This window comes from Mastigoproctus giganteus, chromosome 7 (genome assembly GCF_048544385.1).
Source record: "Mastigoproctus giganteus isolate SK-2022 chromosome 7, ASM4854438v1, whole genome shotgun sequence".
NCBI classification, from domain to species: Eukaryota; Metazoa; Arthropoda; class Arachnida; order Uropygi; family Thelyphonidae; genus Mastigoproctus; species Mastigoproctus giganteus.
The window spans coordinates 65171083-65185310 of NC_143581.1; the positions used below are offsets into that span (position 1 = coordinate 65171083).

Here is a 14228-nt window from a genome sequence, read left to right on the forward strand (position 1 = left end):
TTTTGCCCCTGGCAGACATACCCTGGTCCTATTCCACCTATCCTTTATTCACAATATATTTCCCATTTCCCTGACAATTTAGTCACCGACAATAACTAGCTCCTGTGGGACCAGCGCATTATGCCCTGAAGATTGCCACTGTGTTTTCTGGTGCACAAGAGTAAGCTCAGGTGTTGAGTTGGGCAGCTGAGAACTTGATGGGCTCCCATTTTAATTCCTTCGAGGACATCTACACGACTCTTCAAACTCTCATAGACACCCATCAGAATGTTCCGTTGGCACCTAATTTCTTCACATTCTCTGCACCTAACACATACAAAGGCATCCTCCATGGCTAGATTATGTCCTGTTCAAATTCTAGTGCACACCCCCTTTTTTTTTTTTTTTATAGGCCTTGCCACTGAAATCCTTGGAAATTAGGTGGCGTAGCCTGCCAGAGTACTTAAATAATCTACCAGGTGCCTGACCTGCCTCCTCATAGCAAAGTGTGGGCAACGGCGGGTCTCAATAGGGGACCAATGGCTAAATGGTCAGAGAAACAACAGAACACAACACTACACAACAGACCGCTCCCTACACACTTTTTAAATCTCTGGCCTCCACAGAGTTCTGTGTCACTCACAAAAAATACAACGTGGAGATGGGGGAAACCCCTGGTGCCGTCACACAACTAACACACTTTACTTTAACCACAGTTTGCCCACCACTGATCTATTGGGCGGAATTAGGTCTCGCTGCTTCAACAGTGAATACTATTTTAAGGGACAGTGCGAGTATAAGAACATATTAAAGGATCAACGCATTTAAGATCAACAGTGATCACAAAACAACGTTCAGGTGCTATATCGAAGATGGTTTTGGTTTTTATGGCACAACTAAGGCCATTATGAGCCAAGTCCAATATTAATTAAAGATGAAAAAGCTATTAATATGGATGGAAAATCAGATTCAGAAGCAAGTGCCCCTGAGTCCAATGGCCAATTAAGCAAAAGCAAGAAGTATTTATGAAGATATTAAAGATAAGTATGGCGAACCCCAAGCCAAGTTCGTGGCAAGCAATGGGTTTCTTAATAGGTTCAAGCATTGCGCTGGTTTCCAAAACATTAAAGTACGCGGTGAAGTCGCCAGTGCCGATTCTGCAGCTGCAGAGAAATTTTGTGATGCGTTGGGAAAAACCCCTTCTAAATCTACACAGCCCTCAACTTCCACAGCTTATCAGCTGGAGAGTTAATTCTGGCAACGATGCTCAAAAGGTAAAACTTGCTGATGTTATGCCTGCCACCTCTCTTTTTGTAATTTTATAATCTTGTACTCTTTTGTAATTTTTCCTGCGCACAAGATAAAAAAATTGAATAAATAATTCTATTTACATGTTCATCGAACATTTCCTTTTTGCTTCAATCAAATTCAGCACACATAATTGCGAGTGCTGCATAAGCATTTAGGGAAATTCCAACTTACGTAAAGTTCCGCGGAATGCAACCCTTATGGTAAGTCGGGGAGTGGCTGTAAATGCAGAAGACAACTTCAAAAATAAAAACGAAAAATGTAACAGCTAATTTTTAACATACTTTTTGTGCAAAATTTTGATCTTGATTTTATTTTCGACAACAATCTCATCCTAATGTTTGGCCATCAAGTCAAAAGTAGAAAAATTAATATTTAAAAAAGTTTATAAGTATAGTTTTTAAATTTTACTAAACTTTCAATTTCCTTGAAAAAGCTACTCCAAGTGGCCTACTACGGCACAGAGACTCATTCACACAAGTTAACAGGTAAATTCCTAATAAGGACAGTGAAAAGGCAAAAGTGAATATTAAAAATAATTACATAAAAGAACACATTTATAAATAAGGATACTACATTTCTTTCAAAATGCAAGCAAACAAACATACCTGGAATTAGGAGACTTTTTATGATTGAAATCTGGTGACTCATGTTTTTTAGTTGGAGCTAATTTATTACTGTTAGTTTTTTCTTTTATGCTATGCTTTTCTTTCACTTCTTTGTGCCTGATGATTTTAGGTGAGAGTGGCTTAGACCTATCTTCCTTGTGGCTATGATGATGTTTCCGTTCAGGTGACTTTACAGGAACTGCAGGCAGCACATCTTTTTTTTCAATAGGTTTACTTTCACTTTCTATATCTACTGGCCTTTGTACTGTTCCATTTTCCGACGTCTTTTTTTCAGGTATTTCGTCATCAGAACTACCATAATCTTCAGGTACCAAAGAGGTACATTTTGCATTCTCTTCTTCAACCTTGGCCAGTTTAGCTTGAATAAGAGCTTTTTGTTTTTCTAATTCTTCTAAGTTCATATTATTCACTAAAATGTTTTCATCTACATTTGAGATCTGTACTGGATCTTTATCTGGTTGCTTCTGCTTATGCTTCCTATGGCTACTGCTCTTTTTTTCTTTATGTGAAGAATGTTTATGTTTGTGCTTGTGTTTGTGATGCTTCTTCTTTTTTTTTTTAGCATTACCTTCCATTTTACTTGTAACTTTCTGGCAGGCTTCAGAATTTTCATCTACTTCTGATTCACCACTTTCACTAAAAAAGAGAAGTATTTAAATATAAATTTAACATTCCAAATTTTTAAGACAATTTAAATAAAGTTAACACTTTAAACTCTCTAAAATGTTTTTATGTTAAATAATTTATAGAAAATAATAATTTAATGAAATGTTTAATAAATTAAATTTTATTGAAAATTTTATTATTATAAAATTTAAATAATAAAATTTTATTTTATTATATAAATTTTATCTTTGCTATGTCTATTAAAATGAAAACCATGCATAATCTCTGTATATCTGTGCAATGTAGTTAAAAACACAGAAAGGACTATGAGACAGTTATGCATATACATCATTGTTACAATATGAGATTGCTACCACTTCCACCCTGACAGCATAAATTCAAAGCTACTTGGCCTCTCTCTTTGTTGTTTTTTTTTTTTTTTTTTTTTGTTGGTGGCCAGCTTCAACTTCACAGAAAATGAAACTTGAATGAATAAATGAGGAAGGCGAAAAGTTATTTCTGTGAGTTTGAAGCTGGACAGTAAAGAATGTTGACTAGTTGTGGCACGTGTACCGCATTGCTCAGAAAACTTCATATCTGACTGCACAATTATCCCCAGGTCTTTTTCATTCTCTGTCACCCTGAGTGTAGTACCGCACAGTTGGTATGTTTCTCTGGGGTTACAAATATACATGGTCACAGTTCTAAGCTCAGTGATGTTTATTTATTTATTTTTTTTTTTTATTTATTTTTTTATGAAAACTCCAAACACAAAAGGTATCAAAACCTATAGTACTTAGTACCGTGCATGGGTTGAAGGAGAAGTATGGGGGAGGGGGGTGCCGAAAACTTTGCTCTAGAGACTAAACATGGGTTTCACCACTTCAAGCCTCCAATAAGCAAAGTGGTGGTATTTCACCAGTTGATGAAAGTCATCTATTTGCACTTACAGCATGCCAAACCAGTCTGCAGAATACAATTCAATTGCCGACCGGGCTAGCCGGGTGGGTAAAGTGCCTGCCTGGCAACCCAAAGGTCGCGGGTTCGAATCCCGCCTCGGGCTTGGATCAAAGTACTGCAAAAACCTTGGGAGGTGCACTATGGCCACAGAAGCCGATGCACCAACAACTGCAAAAAAAAAATAAATAATAAATAATAATACAATTATAGAAGCCAATTAAGAAGAACAGTACCCACGCTCTTTTGAATGGAATCTAGAAGCTGAGAGAGGTTTTGGGGGCACTGCCCCAGATACAGGAACAACATTTCATGGTAGGAGAGATTTTCGATTTGTACAGAGTGAACAGCTCTTAGAAAGAAGAGTAACGCCAAGAACATTACTATACTTCCAAACCCAGTTTTTTAGATGTATTCGAAGCAATATTCGTAATGTGCTTATAACAAGATAAAGATTAGGAGTTAGGGTAATCCCCAATAGAGATATATAATCTTGCCTAGAAATCAGAGTCTCATCAAAGATAAGCAGAAGAATTCATTTTGTGAGATATAAGACAGGACTGAGTTTTAGGAGGATTGAAATTCACAAAGTTATCTTTACACCACTGAAGAATTACCTGGAAATCAACATTTAAGGAATTGATAGTGGATATCTGAGAAGTTGAAGCTGTTTGGGCAGGGCAAGATTTCTCAAACTGGAAGGTGGAATGCAATGTGCTATCACCAGCAAAACTGATCATCAACAAAACTATGGATAGGACTTACCGTCAATAGAAGGTCATTAATATAGAAGAGGAAAAGAATGGGAAAAAGAACTGAACCTTGGGGAACATCTGCATTAGCAGAGAAGTTAGAAGGCAGACAGCCACCTACCATCACACACAGTGAACATTCAGAGAGAAAACTGGATACCCAATTAGAAAAACAGTTGGCACACCATAAGGTGAAAGCTTATTTAGAAAACCTTTATGCCAACATGGTCAAAAACCTTTGAAATGTCAAGAGCAAATGCTTGAGTTTCACCAAACTTTTCCATTCAATTTGGCCACAGATGTATAACATAAGCAAGAATATAACCAGTGGATTGACAATGATGGAAACCATACTGACAATCACTGATCAGATGCAAGGGTTTCTAAATAGTTTAAGGGTTGGTGGATAATTAGTTTCTCAATTAATTTGGAAAGAGTAGAAGTAAGTGTAATGGGATGATAATTAGATGGGAGGGATTTGTCACCCTTTTTAGGAACTGGATATAGGGAAAACACCTTTGGAATAAGAAAGAGAAAAACAGGTAACATACAATAGGAGTAAGTTCAGGAGCACATTCAATACCACAAGATGTATTAAATGGAGTGTAATGGATGCCATGGGAGATGGTTTACAAGGTTATCAATATACAAGTTGGAAGAAAAATAGGATGATATCGGGTCAGCTTTATCCTTAGCTAAAGTGGCAAGAGAATTATCTGGTTTTGAAAGCGGTGGGAACAGAGATGGGCAAAAGGTGTGGTGAATTGCTATGGCAGGAGACCAGAATGTTCAACTACCATCTAGGCAACTGCGAGGTGATCTGACTGAGGTGTATAAGACCTTGAATGGTTTGAGCAGACTCAATGCTGAAGGTATTCTTCTTCTTCTTCTTGCTCAGATTTAAAACCTGAAGGGGCATAAATTCAAATTGAGGAAAGATAGTTTTAGAATATTTGTGTGGAAATTTGCCTTTAGCCAACTGGTAGTTGGCTGCTTGCATTAACTTCCATCTGTCATTGTGGAAGTTGACAGCTTAAATAAATTCAAGGAAGAACTGGACAAACGTTTAGAGCAAATAGATGTGTGAAATGGGATATTTTTTTTTTTTTTTTTTTTGGCTGATGCTGTATAAGCTTGCTTTCTTGCATCATATGCCTCTGCTACTTCTAAGTGTTTGGGAGGTTTCGATTTTTTGCAGATAAATTTGTTCTATTAGTTTTACATTATATATTCAGTAGTAAAGTAAATGTGGACGAGGGGAGAATATGAGAATGGGCATAGGCACACCACCTTTGAAGTGAAAAGAATCATACAGCAAATAATTCAGAAAATGGAGATGAGCAGTGGTTCAATCAACCGATAATTGAGATTCTGTGAGAAAAGTACTTGGGGTTTGGCAGACTAAGTAGAAATGGACATCACCGAGATTACAACTGAGACCCTGTATATTTGTAAAATGAATGAGAAAGTGTTTGGGAGGTTCAGCTTTTCCGCAGATAAATGCTGTATTTAGAAGTAAGAAAAGGTGGCGAGGACATGCTGTAAAACATAATGAAATTTTGTAATATGACTTGCACATGGTAAGAATATACCTTGACATAATGTAGCTTCAACAATGCCCCCATATACACAATAATCAGACCTCCTCCAGTCACTAGTTGACAGAGTAGAGGTAGTGAGATTATACACTAGCTGATTTGGAAGATTTTGCAGCTCTGGCGAACGCTAAGTTTTTATTTATATTTAGCCATTTTATTGACTTAATTGTTATATTAAATTATTTTCTATAAGTAGCTTTATAGTCCTAGTCAAGCTCCTTGATTTATTTTGAATTTAGATAGCAATTTGGAAGTTAATACATAGTGTCTGTAGATTTTACCGTTTGTAACTTGCCACCATTGTTATACGATACGGAACATCATAACATATATCGCAAACTTGATAGTGTAAGGTTTAACTAAAACAAGATAGCGAAATACGTAGCAATGTATTACTAATCTGTTAGCTTAGTATAGCATTATCAATTAATCAATTAAAAATTTATTAATCTTATTAAATTTCATTGTTAATTAAATTGTACTTAAACAAAATTATGACCCAGACTAGAGCAGCAAAGCAACGATCACGAAGTAGCAGTAGTACTGTGGCTCAGGGGAGATGTGGGATATTTGCAGACCTCTCTAGAACAGGACATGGTCTAGCCAAGGAGGGGGTGTGTGTGTGTGTGTGTGCGCGCGCTAAGTGCAGAGACTGTGAGGAAATTAGGTGCCAACTCAGTGTTCGAAATGCTCCAGTAGCGATACGGAGACCCTGATGATGGACAGGATCCAGGCATCGAAGTACACTGTCTCTGGCCGAATTGTATACCAGGGACCTGTAATCTAGTCTGGATCGTACAAGTGCACGATAGATGCGTAGTAGGGTGCATCGTTCCGCACCCCAAGATGTTGAGGAAAGACAGCGCAGAATATCCAGACCTCTTGTGCACTTTGTGCGGAGTTGACGGATGTGATCCAGAAAGGTCAGCTTTTTATCGAATACGAGTCCCAAGAATTTTGTGTCCACTGCTACTGGAATAGCATTTTGTCCGAGCCTTAATTCAGGTTCAGGATGAAGATTACGCTTACAACAAAAGTGTACGCAAACGGTCTTCTCCGGCGAGAACCTGAAGCCATTAGCAAGTGCCCAGGAGTTGAGGCGTTCAATGGCTTTCTGCAGTTGTCTTTCAATAACCCTCATGTTGCATGACTGACAAAATATGCTAAAGTCATCAACATAGAGGGCACTGTTTACAGTTGGAGGTCATTTGATTCTAAGTACCATATTAAACGAGAATTAACCATTCTCTCCAGGATTTTGCATAGACAGCTAGTCAGAGCAATAGGACGATAATTGGTAGTGACTTTTGGATCCTTTCCTGGCTTAGCAAAGGCAAGAACGATTACCTTGCGCCAGGAATCCGGAAACTGCCCTTCGATAAAGATTCTGTTATATAGAAAGAGCAGATAATCCATAGATTTTAGTGAAAGATGTTTAATCATTTCATAATGGATGCCATCTGGTCCAACGGCACTTGCTTTGGAAAGAGTAAGGGCTCTTTTCAGTTCTTGCATAGTGAATGCCCCGTTGTAGGGATAGACGCTCTTAGACTTAAAATTAAGTGCCTGTTTTTCAAGTTTATGTTTCAGGACCAGGAACTCTGGGGAATACGATGATGTTGCAGAGATGTTAGAGAATTTTTTCATTTTCTGGATTTTATCCCAGACTACCTTAGAGTTGGTAGACTGGTTAATGGATGATGTAAAACAGATCCAAGATTCCTTTTGACTCTGATGGCGGATATAGCGTGCTTTGGCTCGTAAGCATTTAAAGGCTATAAGGTTGGTTGTGGTAGGATATCAGTGGAATATCCCCCACGCTTTGTTTTGAGCCTTTTTTGCTGCTGTGCATTGTGAATTCCACCAAGGTTTGGGAAATGGTGGAAACCGGGCAGATGTTTTTGGAACAGCATTCGCAGCTGCTTGGACGATAATTTCTGTGATGTACGTTACTGCATCATTGATAGGCTCTTGACTGACGGTGCTGAGATCAAAATTTGCCTGATGTTGGAAGGGAGACCAGTCAGCCTGATCAATCTTCCACCGTGGTAACCTGGAAGGAAGACACGGTCTCCCACTGTATAACGAGGTTATCACAGGGAAGTGATCACTTCCGTAAGGATTCTCCTCCACTTTCCAAGTGAGTGAAGGGAGTAGAGAAGGGGAGCAGATAGAGAGATCAATGGCAGAAAAAGTACGGGTAGGCATGTGGAAGAAGGTGTTTGTTCCAATATTTAGAAGGGAAAGGTCATTGTCATTTAGCATACGCTCTATGACTCGTCCCCTTCCATTGATGTTAGCCCTACCCCATAGGGTGTTATGTCCATTAAAATCCCCAGAAGTAAGAAAGGGGGAGGCAACTGCGTTACAAGATCATCAAGGTCTTCCTGGGGGATGTCAGTCCCAGGTGGCAAATAAATAGAGCACACAGTTAATAAAAATCCCACTGAAAGGCAAATTGCAACAGCCTCTATGCTGGTTGTAACTTTTTTTTTTTTTTTTGGTAGTTGTTGGCGCATCGGCTTCTGTGGCCATATTGCACCTCCCAAGGTTTTTGCAGTACTTTGATCCAAGCCCTAGGCGGGAATCGAACCCGCGACCTTTGGGTTGCCGGGCAGGTACTTTACCCACTCGGCTAGCCCGGTCGGCTGGTTGTAACTAGCAAGGGCTGAACTGGGGTCTGGTTGCCCACAAGGATAGCCACTCCTCCATGAGCAGGACCATCCGCAATTCTATCCTTTCGAAAAAATGTGATGTTATGCATGGTGGGATCGTCATTTGCCTTTAGATAAGTCTCCTGAAAGCAAAAGCAAACTAGCTCATGCTTTTGCAGGAGGGCCTTGATGTCATCAGTATTTCGCCGGAATCCACAGCAATTCCACTGTAGGAACAGCAAAATAAAGCCCTCAGCACCTCAGCGGCTTCCGAGGTGCTGAGGGCTTTATTTTGTCAATCTTCGATTTATCTTTTTTGGGGAAGAATGGACACTGTCCCGTATCCATTTCTTCCTCCGCAAAGAGTTCCAAGACTGATTCATCCGGTACCTCCTTCTCCTGGACATCCATTGTTTCTGTTATTACTGTTGGCTCTTTACCACTTGGTTTTGGTAGTGGTGGAGCATTAGGAGGTACGGATATAGGAGTGGCAGCTGACTGCGTTTTTTTGGTGGGCTTTTGTGAACTCAATAAATAGCAGGCAATCAGTGTGAATGACTCTCTTGGTGGTACAGTCATCTCAGTTTGTGTACCGATAGTGCACTTTGCAGAAACCTTCTGGGCATATGAAGGCTTCCCGCTATTTATTGGTTGAATGCATTTTCTAGCCTCTGGGTAGGAGATATTCAGCTCCGTTTTCAATTTTTGGACCTCTTTTTCATCCTTCCACCGCTGGCATGCTCTGGAGTAGGCAGGATGATCTTGTTGGCAATTTACACAGATCGGTTTAGAAGCTGAACATTCCTTGCTCTCGTGGTCTTTTGCACCACATCAAGCACAGGCAGGGTTACCACGACAAGCCGTTTGTGAGTGGCTGTATTTTTGGCATTTAAAACACCTCAGTGGGTTTGGAATATAGATCCTCACTGGGCAGTTTAAATACCCTGCCTTGATGGAACTAGGAGGCCGTGGGGTGTTAAATGTTAGAATAAGAACTCGGGTAGGGACGAGATTCCCTTCCTTCCGCACTGATATTCTCTTGATAGCTGTCACTCCTTGGTCTTTTAGTTCAGAGCAGATCTCTTCTTCAGAGACATGAAGAAGATCCCACTCTGAAATGACACCGCGTGAAGAGTTCAAAGTTTTGTGGGGTGTTACATTGATTGGTATTCCCCCTATAGATGTCGCGTTTAATATTCTTTCTGCTTGCTTTGTATTTAAAGCTTCGAGTAAAAGATCGCCAGAACGCAGCCATTTTACTGATTTTGGTGATCTTGCCAACCCTTCTAATCCTTTCTGGATGAAGAAGGGTGACATCTTCCCAATTGACTGCTCTCCGGTAGAATGGAGTATGAGGAAAAGCGGTGTTATAGATGGTGGTTTATCCTCAGTTCTGGCTCTTTTGGCAGAATTGGTGTCATTCTCATCTGATCGGTAAGGTAGGGGCCTTGTTGGGGCCCCAGAAGAAATAGAATTTAAATTACTCATAAGAGTAAAGAAAAAGAGTCTGATGCCTAAGTACCTCACCCACCACGGAGCCCTACGAGGGGACGCCCACTCATGAACTAACAGGTACTGCGTACACGAATGGGACGTCGAGTTCGCTTAGGAGCACCATACCCACGTTACCAATAAGTCTTTATCCCGTCCCAGGACCAAAGGGAGGGAGACTTATTGGAACGCAGTTGACCCTAGCAGTAAAAAACCACCCGCCGATTGATCCCAGTCGGGCCGTTCCGGGACCTCCCGTCTTGTCGAAGCAGGGGCCAAAGTGGTGTATTAAGGATGGGCCCCTCAACCACCAGGATTCCCCTTTCCGAAATCCACAGGTCGCGGCGCATGGCTGCACATGCCAGATTCCAATGATGTAACCCTGGAACCAAGGTATGGGCATTAGATCCCAGTGATGCTAATCTGGAAAACCAGCAGCATCACTGGGAGGTCCCCTCACCACAACAGGTGCCCACGTCGAGGGGATTGAAATTCGTGAAAGAAACGAAAGAGGCGAAAGACTTGTGGAATTTACAGAATCTCAAGGATTGTCAGTAATGAACAATTTTTCAAGAAAAGGGTGAACAGAAAGTGGACATGGAAGAGTCCACCCTTTCAACCCCACTCAACCACCCTTTTATCCATTGTAGCAACATGCCCTTAATATTATACTGCTCCAATCTGTACAGTAGTCTTCCATGTGCAACAGTATCAAAAGCTTTCCTGAACTCCAAGTATATGATAAAATTATTTTTTGCATCCAGTTCCTTTGTAACTGCATCATAGTATCCAATTAAATTTGCCAGACAAGACTTTCTCTTAAACCCATGCTGTGTCTGAATTATTACTGCAGTCTTGTCTAGATGATCCTGCAATGCTTCTTTAACCAGTGACCCCGTTATTTTTCCCGGAACAGAAGTTAAACTAACAGGTCTGTAATAACTTGTGTCATCTTTTGATATCCCTTTGTGAATTGGGCACACATTGGCACATCTCCAGTCCACGGGGACTTCTCTTGAGTCCAAGGACACTCTCATAATTATGGCTAAGCTTTGCTTACTTCTTTGCAGCCTCCTTTAATATAACTGGATAGATCTCATCCACCACAGGTGTCTTTCCTCTATTTAAAAATTTCTCCTCCACTTTGCTCTCAGTTATTACAAAATCATTAAGCTCACAAAATCATAAACCTGTTAGAGTTTAATAGGCTTCTGTCTTTCACTTCCCTAAAGAATTCCTTATGTGTGAATGTAGATGAAAAATACTCATTCAGTTTATCAGCTATCTAAGTAGGATCATCAACAGTCAAACCATCGATATCAAGTGGACCAATCTGACTCATCCTCTTCATTCTAGAGTTTATATAAGTAAAGAAGTCCTTGATGTTTTTCTTAGCATCCTTTACCAAATCTTTCTTGTAATCTGCCTTCACTTGCCTAATCTCCTTTGTGACTTGATTACGCACTGGTTTTTTATGCCATAGGCTTCTGCATCGCCTGATAATTTATATGCATCCCATGCATTTTTCTTCTCTGCCATGAATCTCATTAGTTCATCTAAATAATGAATCTCATTAGTTCATCATCTATTTAGGCCTAAACCTTGAATGATATTTCTTAATCGGTATGAAAAGCCTAGTAGCTTCCACAATTAATTGCTTTAATGCTTCCCATTTAGAATTTGCTGTTGTAAGCTTTTCGTAATAGGCAAAATTAAATAACCCCGATGTTTTGAAGGGATAAATTCATTAGAGTTGGACTACAACTACAACAAAAAATTCTGGACAACAAGTGAAATATCTGAACAGTGGATGTTAAATTTCGATAGAAAGATGAAAGAAAACAGAAAAAACGCACTGAGTGTCGAAAACTTCCCTACCCACTTTCACTTGGTAATTTTTAAACTTACAAATGTGAAGCTTGTTTTCTTCCCTCCAAATACCTCATAAAACTGCAGCCACTGGACTAAGGTATTACCAAGAATTTGAAAATGCACCACCGAAGGTGCGTACCAAAAAAAATTATACTGAGAATAGAAACCAATCAACCAACCTATAGATTCTGTTATAGATTTGCTGATGTGCATATTAGAGTTAGTGAAAGTGTGGAGTCAAGATATGACGTAAACAACGATTAAGAATTGTTTTGCAAAAGCAAGTTTTACTAAATTGCCAATTAACAGTGATGAAAGGGATGAAGTACTACAAGATACTCAGCAACCTTGGAAAGAACTTTAAGAGAGAGGTTTGATCAATGGTGAAATTTTTCTTGACGAATTTTTAGTAGTTGACAATGATATTATAGTATCTGAATATCTGAGTGACTTCAACATTTTTGAAAGTATACAAAGAACTATTGATAATATTGATGAGTTGGATGAAAATGAGGGCAACAAAGGCAATGGGGGCATTATTAAATCTTCCAAACATGCAATGTTGGCAGCATTTAAAACTTTGCATTAAGGCCTTCAGTGTGAAGAAAATGTGCCAGAAAATATATTTCAGTGTTTATTATTATTATTATTATTATTAGCCATATGGTGTAAGGAAGCCTGAGGCTTAGGTTGCACCAGCCAAAAAAAATTTCTGAATTACCCTCAGAGAGAGAGAGAGAGAGAGAGAGAGAGAGAGAGAGAGAGAGAGAGAGAGAGAGAGAGAGAGAGAGAGAGAGAGAGAGAGAGAATCAAAAGTAGAAGGGAATCACCAAGGAGAAGAATGATGACATACAGCCATATTTGCATTGTTTATTATGTCTCTTCAAGCATGTGTGTTAATAATTTGCAGATTGTGCAGGCTGATAAACCTAGAATGACTCATGGGGGGAACCCTACTCTGCCTGTCTGAGATCAGGCAGGGAGAGAGTAGGGTTCCCCCCATTCCCTTATAAATTCAACCAGCTGTTGATGGGAATCAAATAAAGAAATATCAAAACAAGTGACAAAACTGCTACACCATCACAGAGGGCGATGCATCCCCTAAATGAATTTCAAAAATAATTCAACATGCACCCAATTTTGCACACTGAAGCTTTTAGTTCTGAACAAACAAATGCACTTAATTTAAAAAAAAAAAAAAAACATTAATGGCACCACACACACACACACAAGCGAACCCAGCATCCACTATACCATACCAGAGTGAATTCAGCACACCACTTCGAAGTTTCTGACACCATAGGAGACGCTCTGTAAAGTACGGTTTGCCATATATACCACTGCAACCTGGAACAAGACATATCACATACATAAAAGATTAACTTGTCTGTAAATACCTTTTGCGCTTGCATTATTAATGAATATTTCTTATTTTTCTGATCAGCAATCCTTTGAATTCTAAAAAAAAATTCACATTCTCAATGGCAGTAGTTAATAAAAAGTACTAAAAATATCTAGTTTTATACTTCACCCCACAAGTACACTAAATTTTTGTATACAATACGAAATTTATGATTCTAAAAAAATGAAGAACGTGGAAACGAGTGACAATAAAATTGCATATAGGATGCTTCATATAAATATTCCACATTTTACTCTTATTAACAGTGGTTTAACAATAACTTCAAGTTTACATATTTCAGAAAGCTTTCTGGACTGCTAAACTATAAACAAACCTGATAGGGTCAAAACAAGCATCCCAGAAAATTGAAAATAACGTGAACCCAAAATGTCATATTGATATATACTAAACCTACCGAAATATGTTATCCATATATCTTTCCGTTCAGGATGGGAGGAAATTAGTAAAGATGCCTAATATTTCATTAGCATATGGCAACAAAACAAAAATAGATAAATAATAAACTGACCGCACACTTAGGGCGTCGCCATAAAGGATGTTGCGAGATTTGAAGAACAGCGGAAGATAGGGTCAAAACGAACAACAAGCGGGATAGGAAGAGGATTTTAAACAAATGCAAACATTTTTATGAACAATGTACAGTAAAATCCAGTGTACAACATAAAATAACCAAATATTTTACAAAATAATTTTTAAAAGTGTACTAATACATTGTGTGCATCATGTAAGTTTTTTTTTTAAGGAGCATTAGCAACTAAGGCCATATTGCTCCAGGATATGCGGTGGTCATTCCCTGACCTTTCTGCATCCTCCGTATTTGGTGGTGACGGGCTCGAACGCCGGTCTAATCAAGAAGCGTGTGCCACGCACTGCTTCTCCTTCCCACCTGGCTACGGAGGTGCCGCATCATGTAAGTAGTCATTTCTTAATATGTATGTATTAATATATTAATTGTTTTA

At 39.2% G+C, this 14228-nt stretch overlaps 1 protein-coding gene across 6 annotated transcripts in view; it reads right to left on the reverse strand.

Moving 5' to 3' along the window:
• Nucleotides 1-14228, reverse strand: part of Prp4k (Pre-mRNA processing factor 4 kinase) — a 301728-nt gene that overhangs the window by 285022 nt on the left and 2478 nt on the right. For 5 of the 6 annotated variants that reach the window (XR_016547202.1, XR_016547200.1, XR_016547201.1 and 2 more), the window contains exon 2: nucleotides 1896-2552. Coding sequence is in view for 3 of the 6 variants with exons in the window: in XM_090377695.1 (XP_090233821.1) it covers nucleotides 1896-2552 (657 nt within the window). In the remaining 3 variants the exon portion in view is untranslated. Of the gene's footprint in view, nucleotides 1-1895; nucleotides 2553-13105; nucleotides 13194-14228 lie in introns of all 6 variants that reach the window. The other variant, XM_090377697.1, reaches the window with a different exon arrangement.